Raw genomic sequence first — 20,034 nt, 5'->3', positions numbered from 1 at the left:
GTTAGCAATCTGAGAGAAAATGCCTTTGTTTGAATCTAACTTTTCAAGCAAACTGTTATTGAGGGGAGATGAAGGGAAGGAGGATGGAGGAAACTAATACAACCCAGTATGGAAAAATACTTTTGTGTGTACATATCATACAAGAACCAAAAAGTCAAAGGATATTCTTGAAGTGTTGCTTTTTAATAAATCTAACAAACACTTGTGAGTTAAAAAAATTATAATTACTATTCAATTTATGGATAATAAATTCTAAGAAGCTGACTTTCCTTATAAAGAAAACATCAAAGGTTTAGGCCTTTATGTGAAATTTGACAAGTGGAAGAAGAGTCTAATTTCACAGGGAAATGTAAAGTCTGTATGATACAGACTCAATGTTGAGATCAAGTGAAAGTACAATTCTTACTCTCTTCTGGAGTGAGGTCTGGGTACACCTCTTCTAGAGCAGCTCGCAGCCTTCGCTCATCCACAAAAGGCAACAGAGCAACACCTGGGGGAAAAAATGCACACCAACCACCCAGCTATTAGGATCATCCAAATTCCATTTATCATTGGTCCAAATAAACATTTCTAGTAGAATGTCCTTGCTGATGTAAAAACACTTCGAAACTGAACTCTATTTGGTCAAATCTCAGATGCAAATACTTCCCATGTGGTGAGAGAAGACAAAAGTTCTATATATTTTCCATCCTTAAAATGGCTCGTAAGAGCCATATTTGCAGAATCTTAACTCTATGATGATAAAATTTTTAAATTAATTGAACAAGTAGCCACCTGGACACGAGTCTTTGTTCTCGCCTTACTTACGAGGATGCCCTTGGGCAAGCCAGTTAATCTGCCAAGGGCTTGAGTTTGTCCTTTCATCTTTCTGACTTGGTTTTCAACATTTAAATACTCAACTAGAATAAATACATGGAATGTCTTCCAGCTCTAAAACTTCACAGTATTTTGTTTACATTTTAAAACCTAATAACTAATTTATATGCAAGAAGTTTTTAGAGACTTGCTTAAATAACTGTGGGGAGTATTCAGGCTGAAAACTGTTCTCTGGAATGTGCCAGAATTAAGGTAATTGTTTTATTTCAATCTAAATTCATAATTTTCAAAGAAGCACACCAGTAGCACAATGTCTATTACTAGAAAAATATATGAAGTTATTCAACCAAATGTGTATGTGGTACTGTATACAATATAAATAGTCTTTTGGCTAAAAAATTTAAAATAAATGGCAAAGAGTAATGCTAAATAGAGCTAAATAATTTTGAAACTACTGACAGTCAAAACTGCTCTACTTGTGATTGTTCCCTTTAGAATGAGAAATGAAAGGCTCCTCAAGTTGTCATTAATTACTTAGCTACCATATTTTCAAAGTTTGGAAACAAGTTCAATTTCATTACCTAGTAGGGAAACATGTATTTTTTTTAAAGTTAAAAAGAAACTAACTTCTAGTGTGAAAAGTGATTTCAATATTAACATCTATCATCTGAGTTAGGCTATTTCATTTACTGGTAAACATCCACACAGAAAAAAAATGTAGGGAGCTTTTCAAGTTTTGTTTAGTCATACACTTAAAACCCAAATTATCAAGCAGACATTCCATCAACTCCAAAAGCCAACTCCAACTGGTCAGCAGCTAATGACAACAATAAGGTTATTAAGCAAAAAATCAGCCCTAATGGCCAGGGTGGGAAGAAATGCATTACACCCAGATGTGATAAAGATAAAGCCTGAGTGAGCTGATAGTAAAAATGACATTAACACCTAAAATTTTCCAGAGTGCTTATTTACAGGTAACCTAAGTAGCAGTAAAACTTAGGTAAACATAGTGCTCATACTCTCTGTGTTCAGATCTTAGTTCTATTGCTCTGTGACTTTGATCAAAATACTTAAATTCTCTGGTCATATATAAAATACACAACATTCGAAATGACTATGCTATATTTCTCTTATATAAATTAACTAAATATAAAAACACAACATTGAAAGTACACATGTTCAACAAATGTTTTTTTTTTTTAAAGCATGTGTATTTATTTTGAGAGAGAGCTCAGCAGGGAAGGGGCAGAGACAGAATCCCAAGCAGGCTCCGCGCTGTCAGTACAGAGCCTGAAGCAGGGCTTGATCTCAAGAACCATGAGATCATCACCTGAGCCAAAATCAAGAGTCAGATACTTAACTGACTGAGCCACACAGGTGCTGGAGTATTATTACATGAATACTATAAAAGAACAACATTGCACGTTCAATAAATGCTGAAAATGTACCCAGATATATTTTATCTTCTATCATTTTAAGATGCACTCAAGTTAGGCAAGAACTTAAATGTTACCATTACTTTGGATAAATTTTAAAGACATATGAGAAAAATTGTAATAGTACTAAATTTTACCTTAAAAAAATTTTTTTTATGTTTATTCATTTTTGAAAGACAGAGAGAGATACAGCACAAGCAGGGGTGGGGTGGAGACAGAAGAGGGGGACACAGAATCTGAAGCAGACTCCAGGCTCTGAGCTGTCAGCATAGAGCCCGATGTGGGGCTCAAACTCACGAATGGTGAGATCACGACCTGAGCCAAAGCAGGACGCTCAACCAACTGAGCCACCCAGGCACCCCTACTAAATTTTACCTTAAAATATGTTGTGTTCTTGCTACAGTCTAATAAATGAAAATACTTACACAAAATATAAAAATATTAAAGGCCTGAGTTTCAACCCACCCTAAAATTCATTTAGAATCTCAAGGGACCCCAAATACCCAAAACAACCTTGAAAAAAATAAATAAAGTTGAAGGACTCCCACCACTTGATTCCAAAACTTTCTAAAGCTACAGGAATTAAAACAGTTTGGTACTGGCATAAGATTAGGAATACCAGGCAGCGAAACAGAGAGCCTATCAATAGGCACTCAGATACATGGTCAAATGATCATCAAAAAGGGTGCCAGGACCATTTGATGGGAAAAGAGCAGTCTTTTCAACAAATGGTGCTGGGAAATGGATATCTACAGCAGAAGAATGAAATTGGACCCTAACTTTACACCATAGACAAAAACTGCCTCAAAATGGATCAAACCTAAATGTTAAGACCTAACACTATAAAACTCTCAAAAGAAAACAAGGAGGAAGCTTCATGACACTGGATACAGCAATGATTTCTTGGATATGACAACAAAAGCACAGGCAATGACAAAACAGTCCAACAAAAATTGGACTTCATCAAAATTTAAAGCTTTTGTGCATCAAAGGACACTATCAAACAAAGTAAAAAGACAGTCACAAAATGGAAGAAAATAAATGCAAAATCTTATATGAGACTAGTGTCCAAAATATAAAAGTACTCCTGCAATACAACAAAAGCACAATTCAAACATGAGCAAAAAACTTGAATAGACATTTCTCCAAAGATGTAGCTAAGCACAAGAAAAGATCCTCAATATGACTAATCATTAGGGAAGTGCAAATCAAAAATATAGTAAGATCCCACTTCATAACCATTAGGATGGCTATTACCAAAAAAACAGAAATAGACACAAATAAATGGAAAAGATAATCCATGCTTATGGATTGGAAGAATACTGTTAAAATGCCCATACTATCCTAACCAATCTACAGATTTAATGTAATCCCTTATCAAAATATCACTAGCATTTTTCACAAACTAGTTAACAAGGAATCCTACAATTTGCATAGAACCACAAAAAACCCAAATAGCCAAAGCAATCCTGAGAAAGAACAAAGCCAGAGGTATCACACGCCCTGATTTCAAACTATACTACAAAGCTACAGTAATCAAAACAGTATGGTACTGACATGAAAAGAGACATATAGACCAACAGAATAAAACAGAGAGCCCAGAAAACCCCCACACGTATACGGTCAATTAATTTATGACACAGGAGGCAAGAATATACAATGGAAAAGAAGAGTCTCTTCAACAGATGGTGTGGGGAAAACTGTAAAGATACATGCAAAAGAGTGACCATTTTCTTGCACCATACACACAAATAAACTCAAATGAATTGCAGACTTGAATGTAAGACCTTAAAGCATAACACTCCTAAAAGACGGTTCTAAAACCAGACAAAGACCCCACTAAAAAGAACTACAGAGCAATTTCCCTAACGAACATGGATGCAAAAATTCTCAACAAGATACTAGCCAACTGGATCCAACAATACATTAAAAGAATTATTCATCATAACCAAGTGGGATTTATACCTGGGATATAGGGCTGATTCAATGTGATACATCATACATCAATAAAAGAAAGAACAAGAACCACGTGATCTTCTCAATAGATGCAGAGAAAGCATCTGACAAAATACAGCATCCTTTCTTGATAAAAACCCTCAAGAAAGTAGGCATAGAAGGATCATACCTCATAATCATAAAAGCCATATACAAAAGACCCACCGTTATTATCATCCTTAATGAAGAAAAACTGAGAGCTTTCACCCTAAGTTCAGGAATATGACAGGGATGTCCACTCTCACCACTGTTATTCAACATAGTATTGGAAGTCTTAGCCTCAGCAATCAGACAACACAAAGAAATAAAAGGCATCCAAATCGGCAAGGAGGGAGTCAAACGTTCACTCTTCACAGACGACATGATACTCTATGTGGAAGATCCAAAAGATTCCACCAAAAAATTGCCAGAACTGATTTATGAATTCAGCAATATTGCAGGATATAAAATCAATACAGAGAAATCGGTTGCATTTCTATATACCAATAATTAAGCAGCAGAAAGAGAAATCAAGGAATCAATCCCATTTACAATTGCACCAAAAACCATAAAAATAAACCTAACCAAAGAGGTGAAAAATCTATACACTGAAAACTATAGAAAGCTTATGAAAGAAATTGAAGAAGACACACAATAAAGGAAAAATATTCCATGCTCATCAACTGGAGGAACAAATATTGTTAAAATGTCGATACTACCCAAAGCAATCTACATGTTCAATGCAATCCCTATCAAAGTAACACCAGCATTCTTCACAGAGCTAGAACAAATAATCCTAAAATTTGTATGGAACCAGAAAAGACCCCAAATAGCCAAAGAAATACTGAAAAAGAAAACAAAGTCCATCACAATTCTGCACTTCAAGCTGTAAAACTAAAACACAACCGACTCAATGGGAGAAGATATTTGCAAACGACATATCAGATAAAGGGTTAGTATCAAAATCTATAAAGAACTTCTCAAACTCAACACCCAAAAAACAAATAATCCAGTAAAGAAATGGGCAAAAGACATGAACAGACGCTTCTCCAAAGACATCAGATGAAAAAATGCCAACCGACACATGAAAAAATGCTCAACATCACTCATCATCAGGGAAACAAACTAAAACCACAAGGAGATACCACCTCACACCTGTCAGAATGGCTAACATTAACAACTAAGGCAACAACAGATGTTGGCAAGGATGCAGAGAAAGAGGATCTCTTTTGCACTGCTGGTGGGAATGCAAGCTGGTGCAGCCACTCTGGAAAACAGTATGAAGGTTCCTCAAAAAATTAAAAATAGAACTACCCTACGACCCAGCAATTGCACTAGTAGGTACTTACCCAAGGGATACAGGTATGCTGTTTTGAAGGGGCACACGCACCCCAATGTTTACAGCAGCACTATCAACAATAGCCAAAGTATGGAAAGAACCCAAATATCCATCGATAGATGAATGGATAAAGAAGATGTGATATATATATACAATGGAGTATCACTTGGCAATCAAAAAGAATTAAATCTTGCCATTTGCAACTACATGGATGGAACTAGAGGGTATTATGCTAAGCAAAATTAGAGAAAGACAAATATCATATGACTTCACTCATATGAGAACTTTAATATACAAAACAGATGAACATAAGGGAAGGGAAGCAAAAATAATATAAAAACAGGGAGGGAGACAAAACATAAGAGACTCTTAAATACAGAGAACAAACTGAGGGTTGCTGGAAGGGTTGTGGGAGGGGGGATGGGCTAAAATGGGCAAGGGGCCTTAAGGAGGATGCTTGTTGGAATAAACACTGGATGCTATATGTAGGGGATGAATTACTGGATTCTACTCCTGAGATCATTATTGTACTATATGCTAACTAACTTGGATGCAAGTTAAAATTAAAAAAAAAAAAAAAATCCTAGAAGAAACCATAAGCTCCTTGACTTCAGTCTTAGTAATAATTTTTTTTTTTTTTTTGGCGAGTGCCCTCAGGCAAGAGCAACAAAAGCCAAAATAAACAAGGGGGACCACATCAAACTAAAAAGCTTGTGTTTCAGCGAAGGATACCACCTACAAAATGAAAAGGCAACCTACTAAATGGGAGAAGGTATTTGCAAATCATACATCCAGTAAGGGGTTGATATCTAAAATATATAAAGAACTTGTACAACTTAATACCAAAAAACCCAACTCAATTAAAAAATGAGCAGAAGATGTGAACAGATATTTTTCCAAAGACATGCAGATGGTGAGCAGACACATAAAAAGGTGTTCAGTGTCACTAATCATCAGGGAAATTCAAGTCAAAACCACAATGAGATATCACTTCACATCGTTAAGAATGCCTATTACCAAAAAGACAAAAAAATAACAAGTGTTTGTGAGAATGTGGAGAAAAGGGAACCCTCATACACTGTCGGTGGAAATGGACACTGGTGCAGCCACTATGGGAAACAGTATGAAGGTTTCTCAAAAATTAAAAATAGAATGAATGTATGGTCCAGCAATTCCCACTTCTGGCTATTGATCCAAAGAAAACAAAAACACCAATCTGAAGAGATATATGCACCCCTTTGTTTACTGCAGCATTATTTACAATAGCCAAGATACGGAAGCAACCCAAGTGTCCTTAGACAGACGAATGGGTAAAGAAGATGTATACAATGAAATATTAGTCACAAAAACGAATGAAAGCTTACCATTTCCAAAAACATCAATGTTACCTACAAGGTATAATGCTAAATGAAACAAGTCCCAACAGAGAAAGACAAATACTGTATGATTTCACTTATATGTGTAATCTAAAAAGAAAAAAAAAAAAAAACCCCAAACAAATGAGCAAACAAAACAGCAACAGACTCATAGATATAGGAAACAAACTGTTGGTTACCAGAGGGGGAAGCAGGTGAGGGGGCAGGCAAACTAGATGAAGTGGATTGAGAGGTATATGCTTCTAGTTATGTCAGTCATGGGTATGTTATACTGCATAGGAGTACACTCAATAGTACTGTAGTAACTTTGTATTGTACACCTGATGTACAAATGATGTACACCTGAAAGAGGGTATTGTATGTCAATTATCTTCAATAAAAAATACCTAAATACGTAAAAGCCATTTACCGAATAAAGAAAAGAAAATAACAAAATGTTAGCAAGGATGTGAAGAAATTGTAGCCATTGTGCATTGCCTCACTTTTCCTCCGGATGATTTATACTACAATGGTATATACAGAAAGCAAGACATCTGCACACTTATGTACTTACTTACTTGACATTTACGTAAGTATACTTATATACTTATATTTTTACTTCACTGCCTTTTATTCTCCTATGCCTCCACTCCCTGTAATCAAAGCATTCTCCACAAAGCACCTTCAAAAACAATCTAAGACTCCAATCCATTTACATATAACAAAATATGACCACAGAGCATACTTGCTAACCTCAATCAATGGGTTGCATTTCCCATTATCATTCCATTAAAGAAATAATGAAATGTCTTTCACTACGTAAACCAAAAGTCAACCCTAAAAATCTCATAAAATGATTTTCAAATGATACCCCTTTGTCTCACAATTCTGAGTCATGTTATTGGTCATCTGCACCAGAGGAAATAACCAAGGAAAAAGTAAACACATAACCTTACCAAATTGATTATCTTAGAAAAATATATGGGGGAAGAAAAGATTAAAATGATTGCTGAAAAGGGCTTTGGCATGAAATAATAGTTGACTTACTGTGTGACAGAATTCTTTATTGTGTTTTACATTCAGTCATCATCAGACATTTGCTGAGTGGTAAACAGCACCTTAAATTTAGTAGTACTAATTTAAAATTGACATTCTTATAAAAACTGTAACAGAAGGAATGAGAAAATAACAGCTAACTAAACAAACAGGAAACGATTACTATCAAGTATTTAAAACTAAATTTCTTATACATTTTTCATCTTCAAATTTCCATGGGGTATAAGTGAATCTCCACATGGACACAATCATGTTTCTTTATTTCTCAGCAATCTTACAAGGTGCCAATGAGCAAGTCCCAAGTCCCCTTAATCACAAAAGAGACAAAAGACAGAATGACTAATCTCTTTCAGTCTAATTTACTGTTTATCAGAATGTTACTAATTACTACTAATCACTGATAATCCCAGGTTGGATAGAAAAAAATGAAATTTTCACATGTAATTCTTAAAATATTTACTTTTTAAAATTATTTTTTGTTATGTTTCTTTATTTTTGAGAGGCAGAGAGAGACAGAGCATGAGCAGGGAATGGGTAGAGAGAGACAGAGACACAGAACCCGAAGCAGGCTCCAGACTCTGAGCTGTCAGCACAGAGGATGACACGGGGCTTGAACTCATGAACCGTGAGATCATGACCTGAGCTGAAGTCAGACACTCAACCAACTGAGCCACCCAGGCGCCCTAAAATATTTATCTTTTTAAAAAAACTTTATTATTTTGAGAGAGAGAGAGAAAGCGTGAATAGGGGAGGGGCAGAGAGGAAGACAGAGAGAATCCCAAGCAGGCTTCAAACTGTCAGTGCAGAGCCTGATACGGGGCTCGAACCCATGAGTGAGTTCATGACCTGAGCCAAAGTTGGACGCTTAACTGACTAAGCCACCCAGGTGTCCCAAAATATTTCTCTTTCACAGAAATTCTTTCATCCCATAAATCATGTTTTCTTACAGTTTACCAAAAAGAGAAAATTATTTTAACAAAAAGGAATAACGTCTAAATTTTACCTTGCCATGCATATTTCTTCCCATTCAAATCAATAGCAAAATCTTCAGGGTAGAAGTCAATTATACTAGAATCCTGTATCAGGGAGAAAAATAAAGATTCAAAACAAAAGTCACACATGCATGAGTTATAAAGAATTTGACATTTCTTTCATTCATGTTATCAGGCCCGATGAGAAAATGAGGTTTTATTCCTTCAAAAACTCGTTATTAAGATATCAAGTCATTAACCCCAGTAGTAAAACAAAATTAACAATTTTATTTAAAAAATGGGGGGTGGGAAGGCATTACTATAGAAAAATTTTAGAACTGACAACTGTGAACCCAAGACAGTCAATGAAGAGTTTACAGACTCTAATAATTCCTATTTCATGCCAGGGTCTCCCCTGCTCTCTATCTGGCAGATAAAACAAGCGCAGAGATGATCTGAGGTAGCCCAGTCTGAACTCTGGAAGCCACTACACATGGTGGAAATAAATAAAAATAATAACTTACAGGTAGGCTGAGAACAAAGTAACTGTTACAAGAATTTCTCCCAGGGGCCTCTGGGTGGCTCAGTCATTTAAGTGTCCGACTGCAGCTCAGGTCATGATCTCGCAGTTTGCGAGTTCGAGCCCCACACTGGGCTCTCTGCAGTCAGCATGGAACCCACTTCAGATCCTTTGCTCCCCTCTCTCTCTGTCCCTCCCCCACTCACGTGTGCTTGCTCTCAAAAATAAAAATACACGTTAAAAAAAAAAGAATTTCTCCCCAACACAAATTAATTTTATTTGCTGGGTAAGGGTTCTGATGACCAAGGAAAGTAGAAAATAAAAAGGTGAAAAGTATAGAGAACTCAGTACTAAGACACTTACGGGATCACTCATGAGCTTCCGCCATGATGGAGGTAGAAAGTTACCACTTGCAGCTGGAAAAACTCCCATAAGTTGTTCCAGTGGTTTAAACTGCAAGAAAGAAAAAAAGTTTAAGATAAAATACACAATTTTTATCTAAGCCAAAATTCTATGAATTTTATGACTCTAAATAACTAGGCTTACCGGTTTAGTGCCCTTCTCAAAATCAGATGGCATGTCTGCAATTCCTTCAAAGTCTGAAGCAAATGGTGCATAATGGAATGGATAATACCATTTCCAGGAAGCACAGCCCTAGAATCATCACCAAAAAACAAAACAAAAAAACAAAAAACAACAAAAAAACCCAAACCCAAAAATCTATGTTCAGTATGGACACAGTAAAGCAAACAAAACTTAGAGTATTATTAACCTATAATATTCTATTTGTAAAACACGATTTCCAGTGCACATTCCATATATTAATTTTGTCCCATAAGTCCTAAAAGTTGTTTTGATTAACTGAACTTTTACTTTATATCAATGGCTCCTTGATTTAAAAACTGCATGGGGTACGTGGGTGGTTCAGTTGGTTGAGCATCTGACACTTGATTCTGACTCAGGTCATGATCCCAGGGTCCTGGGATTGAGCTCCACATGGGGCTCCATGCTGAGTGTGGAGCCTACTTAAGATCTACCCCCCCACACACACTCTTTCTTTCCCCTCCTCCCTCCCTCTGGCCCCTTCCCCACTTGTGCTTTCTCTAAAAATAAAAATCTTTTTTTCTTTTTAAAGTTTATTTGAGAGAGAACACGCGTGCATGCACATGAGCTGCGGAGGGGCAGGGAGAGAAGAGAGAATCCCAAGCAGGCTCCGCACTATCAGCACAGGGCCTGATGAGGGACTCAATCTCATGAACCATGAGATCATGACCTGAGCCAAGATCAAGAGTCAGACACTTAACTGACTGAGGCACCCAGGCACCCCCACCAGGAAAAAACAAAAACAAAAAAAACCACAAAAAAAACCCCACAAACTACTGCAAAGCATTTTTAATAATTAGTAGTTAACACCAAACTTTATATTTACAAACAAATTTGGTGAAGATTTTTATCCTTAAAATGTGCTTGGTGGTATTTCTTTTCAATTCTACAGCTGCCATCACCAAACAGAATGAAGAGCGGTGGTAGCTGGCACTTACCTATAGCATATAGATGGTAAGGGACATCACTGAAACAGTGACTGAGTAAAACTGCCAACAAAAGTTTCATTTTACAATTCCCTATTTCATTTTCATTGTGACAACTTTCTCTTTACTATAAAAATATTTAAGGGGCTCCTGGGTGGCTCAGTCGGTTAAGCGTCCGACTTCGGCTCAGGTCACAATCTCACAGTCTGTGAGTTCGAGCCCGGCGTCAGGCTCTGGGCTGATGGCTCAGAGCCTGGAGCCTGCTTCCGATTCTGTGTCTCCCTCTCTCCCTGCCCCTCCCCCATTTATGCTCTGTCTCTCTGTGTCTCAAAAATAAATTAAAAAAAAAACGTTAAAAAAAATTAAAAAAAAAATATTTAAGTAAACCTATCAAAAAGAAAACAATAAGTTTTACTGATAGAAAAGTCCTCCTAATATGTTTTGATTCTATGCCTAGGGAATTAAAATCTTGAGGACAAAAGTAAAACATGAATTTGCAGTATTTTACAACCTAATTTAATGCATCCAAATTACACTTTCCACTTAATGACAAACTCCCTCTTTTCTCAGATCACACCAAACCTAACTTGTTTTGCTCTCCAAGAACAAAACCAGGTATTAACTACTAGTGTCACAATCCCCTCTATGTCTACCTAATCTCTCACAATCTGACATCTCAATTATCAAAAGCTTAAAGTCAGATACAGATTACTCCAATTATCATGCATTTCATGTAACATCACTACATTACACGGAGGAAATGGTATCATTCAAATGTCTTCCAAGTTCTTACTAGTATTTTCTAGGCTTTGTCCTTTGTTCAGTCATTTAGTGACTGTCTATTAATTACTTAGTTATTTTTAATTTCCAATTAAAAAACCATTATAGTTTAATCACATTAAAGACAAAGTACACTCAACCATACTACTTGACGCCGAAATCTTTAATAAGCACAACAAAAATTATCTTTGTTTATATATTAACACTTGAGAAGCTTCAAAGGGTTTACAAACAAATATTATTTAAGGTAATGAATTTCTGAACAAGAAGCTTTTAAAAAAATGAGTCTGGATTTAATTTCATAACACAGCTCAATAATACACATGATTATAGAAATTACTATCTTCCTTAAATGATTAGGTAGGTTTAGAGGAAAATATTCTCTGTACCTGGTAATAATATCGAAGAACCCAGCAGAGCCCCTCAACGTAAGACTGTACAACTTTACGACGGAATTTCTCATCAGCTGCATCAACATCAAACTTGTTCTTGTAGTACCGCTGTTTCCAACCAGCTTCCCATAGCCTAAAATCCAGGCAAAGCCGATTCATGTCGAATTAATACTTTCAGTAATTGTTCACCGATTTATCACCCAAACCATTTTATATTTAATATCCAGGTGAAATGTTAATGAGTTAAGCAGTAATGCTAACACAGCTTCATTTAATTATTTAATCACTTCTAAAAGCCCACTTACACAGGACTTATTATCAACTTAAGCGATAAACATCAAAAACCCAAATGATGATTCTAGTAAGACCATTAGAAAACAACATTTTGGAAAAAGAATAACTATTTATTAAAGTAGATACTGAGTATTTGTTTGCTCAAATGTTAATACTGTTTTACATGTTTTTTGATTGTGGACCAATTCTAAAACTACATTTTAAGATTCAAATACTGAAGATATTTCAAGGTCCTCCGTTTGTAAAATACATTTAAACTAAATAAAGGAAGTCAATCAAATTACTTAAAAAAAAAAAAAAAAGAGTTGCATGTGTAATTTTTTAAAAGGTAAAAATGGTTTATAAGATAATCTAGGAACCAGGCAGAAAATTATGTTTATATCTACTTTCCCCATCCGTGGGCCTTATTCTTCTTTCAGCTAAGAGCTGTTGGCTTAAGGGAAGGACACATAAACACACATATGCATGTTCTGGTAAAACTTAGAAGTAGGTTCACTTCTAATTCACTAAATTCTCATTTGCCACTGACAATACATGTGAACTATACGTTTTTCACTCAAAAGTATATATATATATTTTTTAAATACTCATTTTTCATTCTCTGAAAGATTTAAACATTTTATCGAAGAACACAAAGAAGCCAAAGAACACTAAAAAAACAAATCAAGACAGATCAAGAACATCAAGATGATTCTCATTAAGGGCTATTTTCTACCATGTGCCACATCTTACAAATTGCAGTCATGTTCCAGAATACACCACATCAATTTTAATTCCCTCCCACCTGCCCCAAGGATTCACAGGACATCACTTAGGAGAAATACCCTCTATGATGCGGACTGTAATTGTTTTACAGAAAATATTAATGAAATACATGTTAAGGGTCCCAAGCATTTCTTAATAGAAGCAGTTCTACCTTGACTATTCTCAGTACCGGGATTACACAATAAAGTACTAATAAATCAAGTTAACTATTAAGCTGGTATTGATCAAGATGGCTACACAATAAAACAGAAAACATACTCTAAGAGGAAAATCCAGAGTTGCAGAAACAGAGGATCAGGTAAATGTTCAATCACAAGTCACCAAAGATCTCAGAATCTGACATCAAAGGACGTTAGGAAAATACAGAACCATATATGACACTTGAGAAGTTTCTCATCATAAATGCAAACATACCATCCACGTCCTATAAAAGAAGCATGAGTTGTGGACCACTATTGTTTAACTTTGAAATATATCATTTTGCTAAATTCTTAATTAGTTACAATCATTCAGATTGTTTGCCTTTTGCACTTGGAACACAGGGTTGAAATATGGATTTAATTACATGAGAGGCTGTTAATCTTACATAATGATCTCAAATCTCTGGATAAAGAATCAAAATTTCTCATTACAAATTTCAAGTATACAGCTAAAGGGAAACTTCCCTGTCATGAAATGTAATTGTACAGATCGAAGTCTGTGGTTTTAAAAAATATACATGTTTATCTCTTTTGCATATTTCATTTGAGGAAGAACCTTTCCAACTGAGATTAAAGCAAACTATATTAAGTATCCAAGTGTAACTGAACTTTCTGTGTTAAGCAGCCTGAAGATTTAATCTCAAAACAGTAACATTCAGATCACATAATCAGAGCTAAACACCTCATGTCTAGCCGATCCAGTGCCTGGTCTCAGAGGGAAAAGTGGCTTGGAGGACAAAAACCTGCACGCATACTAATCTAGATACTTAGGTTTAACAGCTATAGCTTACACATCTCACTGGAATTTACTGACTATTCTAACCCTCCACATTAATTACTGGTGGATAAAAAGATCACAGGCAAGCATCTGAAGGCAATGCTGCTCTAAGCTAAATAGCATTAATTAGACAGCATCTATTTCAGCAATTTGATAACAAAGTGTTACCAAAAAATGGTTTCACCTGACATTATCCTCTGGCTCAGGTTCACTGTCACTGTCTTCTGCTTTTCGCTTAATTCCTCCTATCGGAGATGGGGAGCCATCAGAAGTGAAACTTGTATTAGGAGACACTGAAGGACTCTGCAAACAATTATAACATTACAGAGAAAGGATTTAATTATTCATTTCACACAAGAAGTTACATCCAACTGTTGTTACAATCATGTTTCATGATAATACATTTTTTAAAGCTATTAAATAGATATGGTAAACATATTTAGAAAATACAAAGACTTATCTTGGCCTACGCCACTTCTTCAAAAAAGAATAATATAGTTCCAAGCTTCCTATGCTTAAACTCAAAAGAATCTAAACATTATTAGAATAAAAATTATTTCAGAAGAAAAAAGAATTTAATCTTATAAATTTTTAAAAATTATAGGGCTTGATTATTTTTTCTTTGGTGGTTCCTCACATTATGAATTCACAACCACTTTATACCAAACAAATAGCAAAGTTGGGAGGGGGAAAATATAAATACATAAATTAATAATATACAATATAATCAATGCTGGAGACAACGAAGTTAAATGGTAAGTGCTCAACCTCACGCAACCATCAGGAAATCAACAGTTTAAAGACACTCTGCCAGGTAAGTGATAAAATTATTGATAATGTTTTAAAATTCAATGTACAAGTAAAAATCTATCAGTAACTTAGAAAAATGGAGATTTAGTATTTCAAAGACTTGGATACCACTTTAAATTCAGTATTATCTTCCCTTTGTAACTAACTCAGGAAACACAGTGAACACTCTATAAAGTATTTCAGTATTTCATTAAAAAATTAAAATTTTCTGCAACTTTAGTTTTTAATGTTATGACCAAAAACACAAGTGGCAGAAAAGGTTTTAATGATAAGGTTTTTCTTCTGTTATACAGAGTATATTAGATGTTGTGAGTAAACTCAATTATTTTTAAATTACTTTATGAATGTAGTTTACACCATAGGTCAAAAAAAGTTACAACAAAGCAGAGCTTATAACTTTCTTTTAAAAATGTATAATTTCCATTTTTTTCATGATACTATATGGCCAATACATTAAAAAAACACACAAAACTATAAAAATAAATTCAGGAAGGTGCGGTTGTACTTGAAACTGAGATGGGTATTTTCAGTCAGACAGATCTGAGTTTGAAATACCAAGTCCAACCTTTACAGGTTATACAGCCTTAGACAATTTACCTCTGTTAGCCTCAACCTGAAATGGGATAATGTTCTCTTTGGAGGTTATTGCGAGGATTAAAGGAAAATGATATGAACGATACGTATGAAAGATCAACAACACAGGCTGCCTACATGGCGTAAGGTGGGTCACCTTTCAAGAAGTCATCACTTTTATTTTTCAAACCCAACACTAAATCCATTTGGATTAAATTATGAGATGATACTCATAGCAATCATCTAAGTACAAAGAAGTTGGATAAAAAGCAAACTTTCCCAAACTGACAAACAAGATAAAAAAAAAACAAACAGAAAACTATCTTTAGATAACAAATACAACTGCAACGGAAAACAAAAAGAAGTAGCTTGTTCTTTAATACCAAATCTCTACTGCTCTTTTTTTGCTCTCTACCAACAAAAATAGTCTTTCCTGAACATACCAGATTTATACCAATTTATTCAAATTCCTTTTTAAAAAACTCTTTTTTGCAATCAAATCTTATCAAATGGCTGCAGATATAGTCAAACCATACTTTTCAGAATGCAAAACTTAAAAACACAGATTTATGAGGAAACAGAAGCCAGCTAGTAAAACATTAACAACGGTGACCATCAAGTAGACACTACTCAATACTGGACATGTCCAACAGCTTTAAAAAAAAAAAAAAAAAAAAGCACAAACTCTGTAACTCAAAAGGCACCCTTTAAATGAACTGGTAATTCAGCCTTGTGATTTCCTTAAATTTATAACATCCTAGATGAAAAACCCTCTACGCCAAGACTCCAACAGAAATAACTGTGTCAAGGGGAATTAAGATAGGATCAAATAAGCAACCTAATCACCAATCTCCCTACTCCTACTCCCATGGCAGACATTATTAATCAATGGTGGGTCTAGTCCTGTGGAGCTTTAGTATGATACTGGAATCCTTCTCAAAGCAATCACAGCTGGCCAAGTTTAACTCTGCCGTACTCCCTGAGATTAAGAAAAAAAGCACTGTATCATCAACATGGTGTCTGACAATACAAGTCACTTAGTTCCACTCTGTGGAGAAGGCAGTCACTATTAAATGATGGACATCAGCCTTTTCTGTTCTATTCAAGTGTCTCATCGCAATCCTTCACTGACCCTCCATATCCCACTGTTAATGGTGAAAGGAATAAGACAAGAACACAAAAATCAAACAGAACAAAAAACAGAACAGAAACCCAGGCTGCTTCTCTCAGGAGATGCAAAATCTCAGTTCCCAAATTCGAAATCTAAGGTTCTAAAACTTCAAAATGGAAACTGGCGAGAATATAAATCAGTCTCCTAGTATGGCAAAGATTCCACAAACAGGACTGCCCTGTAATAAAGGATTTGAGCATCAATAGGATAACAGAATAATGAAACTTAAATATCAAAACTTATACAATTTCCTTGAATATATAACAAAAATTTAATTAGATCTCAAGCCTTACAAAACATATTTCCTCTCTCTATAGTACACATTTTCTCTCTTATGCCTACCAACCTGAAATAAGCAATCGTTTTGATTATTTGCTGTCCTTCAATTCGTGGTCTGTTCCCTCACCCCTGCTGCTGCCCTGTCATGTGCTCTGTGCTCAGTGTTGCCACTGAACAACAGGAAGCTACTGGACAGAGTACAGCCTTGCTGGCTGAGATGATCTGCTTCTTCAGTTTGGATCACCAAGTTTAAACAAGGAAGGACTGCAGGTGGCAAATCCATTCAGTTCCTGAGTTTCTAAGTACAGAGCAACCAGAATTTGGATAGCGAGAGCTACCTTAAAATATATATTCAAATCTATTCCATGCCTGAGTTGGAGGGTAAGGGTTTGGGCAGTGAGAAGTGCTTATATTTGACAGACTGGGATTATTCTGTAAAATGTCTATAACTGATCCCTGGAAAGAAAGGGGAAAACCCATTTTTCTCTCTTGTCCCCTTCAAGCTTCTAGCACCCAGTACCTTTGGTTGCATTACAGAAACCCTACAGCCTCTTAGCTATCTATATTTGCATGCATTTTCTTTTCTTTCATGTTATTTAGATATTTACATATTGATAATCATGGATTCAGCAAAGTTAAAAATATCTCAAGGCAAAAGAAATTGAGAAAACTACAAAACAACTCCAGGCTGAGTGACAAAATTCACACACAACTGCAAGAGACCTCTGATGGTCACCACTTTTCAATGCCACATGAAAGTAAGTCACTTACAGAGTTATTCTGCATCCTCATTTCATAGGCTGCTTGTCTTGGATTACTGGCTACTTGAGAACCTGGTGAATTTCTTGAACCCAAGGCATGTGGGGTTAATATTCCACCAGGAGAGAAAGCTGGTTGATCTCTCTAACATAAGTGGAAACAAATGTAGAAATTAAAATTACATCACAACACAGATGACAGGAAGAAAAGAAGGCAATGGAACAGGAGTCTCACTGTAAGCACTTAAAGGAGGAACTGGATTTCTGTTAGCATTTACAAACTGTTAGCACAATTTGATCTGATGGTAACTCACCCTGTAAACAATATTCTGTAACATTTAATAACTGTTTTAAAAGTACATAATACATTGTTCTGATACACAGAATCTACTGATGTCTCATTAAGCTATTCTACAATTCCTGACAATTTCAAAACACATTCAAGAAACAATTTCAGGCACAGGAAAATAATATAACTATTAAGGTTAAAAAAACTAATCAAGAGTTTAATCTATACTTAGGAAAAACCATTTTTATTTACCCTTCACCTTGCTAGAATTTAACTCTTCACTTCCAATTAGAGCTGTAATTAGTGACAGTTGTGGCTGACTGATACAACACACTTGTTACACAAGTACTGACTGAAAGAAAATAGCAATACATAAGGTAGAAATCAAATATGCCCCTCTGAATCTAGTGGTTTTGAACATACCTCTAACAATAAGGAACTCTACTTTTCTCCCTTCCAGAGTCCCCAACTTGCTTACTTCTAATAAAATATAAAAATAAATGGGGTGCCTGGGTGGCTCGGTCGGTTAAGCATCTGATTCTTGATCTCAGCTCAGGTTATGATCTCACAGTTCGTGGGTTCAAGCCCCGCATCAGGCTCTACGCTGTCAGCACAGACTGTGGGATTATGTCCTTCTCTCTCTGCTTCTCCCTGACTTGCTCTCTATCTCTCTCTCAAAATAAATAAAAATAAACTTAAAAAATATAATAATAATAGTAATAATAATAAAAGGCAGTCCTTAAACTCCATGAGTTTAAAATCTAGTAAAGAAGCAAGAAAAAGAAGAACTAAAGAAGTAACTACAGAGCATTATGCAAGAAGTAAGAAAACAAATATCACAAGCAAAAGCAGCAGAGTTCAGAGAAAGGACTGCTAATCCTGGATGAGGGTGGAGGCCTTAAGAGAGGCCCTGGTGGAAAAGCTAAGATGTGAGGGAGTCGTGAAGTCAGAAATCCACTCAGAGCTTGCAAGTGCAGGCAATGCTCTGAGTCAGGAGGGACGTGATACATTAAGACAGGAGGGAAAAGCCGGGCGGCTACAATCAGACCGGATCAGAGTACGTTCTGCATGCCAGACTGAGACAGAAGTGGGTTCTGAGGGGACTACAAAAATCACTGGTCATTTCCAAGCAGAGAAACAACAGTTTCAGGAAGATTAACCTGACAGATGTAGACAGAATGCAGTAACTTTTAAGAGGATATAAAGGGTTGACTGCTTTTATTACACAAACAATACCTGATAATGACAAAAAAATTCAAATAGCTAAGTGCCCCATGCCCATCAAGTGCATCCTTTCAGACTCCAGAGCTTAGAAAAAACACTAGCATTCTTTCTCTAGGCAAGACAGCAGCTGGGTAGACATTACATCCCTAACCAACTCCTATTAGAGAAGAAATAAAGCAACTGCAATGAACATCTTTCTCCCAAACTGTAAACTTATGCTATTGCCCATCTTACGAAATTAATTAAAACTCACCTTCATTCTCTTTCTTTTTTCTTTCTGTCGTCTTCTAAAACTGTCCTAAAAGTATAAAATCCACATATTCTGTCAAATAATTACACAAAAATGTCAGAGTTAAACATTACCAGGAATGATTTGGGAAACAATTTAAGTTTTAAAGGAAGACCCCAGAAACCTAGACATATATAATTAAACTAGGCAATGGACCATATGTTCAAAGTGCTGTTTATCAGAACCTTTGACGGACACAGATCATTCTAAATGGAGTTTAGATATAATTTGTTCCTCTTAATTTTTTTCACTTAAGCTTTTGACATCATTTCAGGAAAGAATGCAAGTCATGACAAAGACTCTTGGTCTCACCCTGGAGCAAATAGGCTGTCAATATGGAGAAGATGCAAGTAAGTAAGAAAACAAATAATTCTAAGTTTTAGCTGAATACAGTTAATAACCAAGATGTCCATTTAAAAACAAACTGACAATTTAA

The 20,034-nt window shown here is 35.6% G+C and overlaps 1 protein-coding gene across 2 annotated transcripts in view; it reads right to left on the bottom strand.

Annotated features, from left to right (window-relative positions):
* The window catches only part of XRN2 (5'-3' exoribonuclease 2), a 77,807-nt gene that overhangs the window by 31,232 nt on the left and 26,541 nt on the right, over positions 1-20,034 (bottom strand). For both annotated transcript variants that reach the window (XM_049651209.1, XM_049651208.1), the window contains 8 exons: positions 19,563-19,607; positions 17,810-17,941; positions 14,390-14,508; positions 12,166-12,301; positions 10,014-10,121; positions 9,831-9,920; positions 8,980-9,052; positions 407-490 (listed from right to left, as the gene is read on the bottom strand). In XM_049651209.1, coding sequence (XP_049507166.1) covers positions 407-490; positions 8,980-9,052; positions 9,831-9,920; positions 10,014-10,121; positions 12,166-12,301; positions 14,390-14,508; positions 17,810-17,941; positions 19,563-19,607 — 787 coding nt within the window. The remainder of the gene's footprint in view (positions 1-406; positions 491-8,979; positions 9,053-9,830; positions 9,921-10,013; positions 10,122-12,165; positions 12,302-14,389; positions 14,509-17,809; positions 17,942-19,562; positions 19,608-20,034) is intronic.

This window comes from Panthera uncia (assembly GCF_023721935.1).
Source record: "Panthera uncia isolate 11264 chromosome A3 unlocalized genomic scaffold, Puncia_PCG_1.0 HiC_scaffold_11, whole genome shotgun sequence".
In the NCBI taxonomy this organism is placed as follows: domain Eukaryota; kingdom Metazoa; phylum Chordata; class Mammalia; order Carnivora; family Felidae; genus Panthera; species Panthera uncia.
This window is presented reverse-complemented; position numbering and strand designations above follow the sequence as displayed.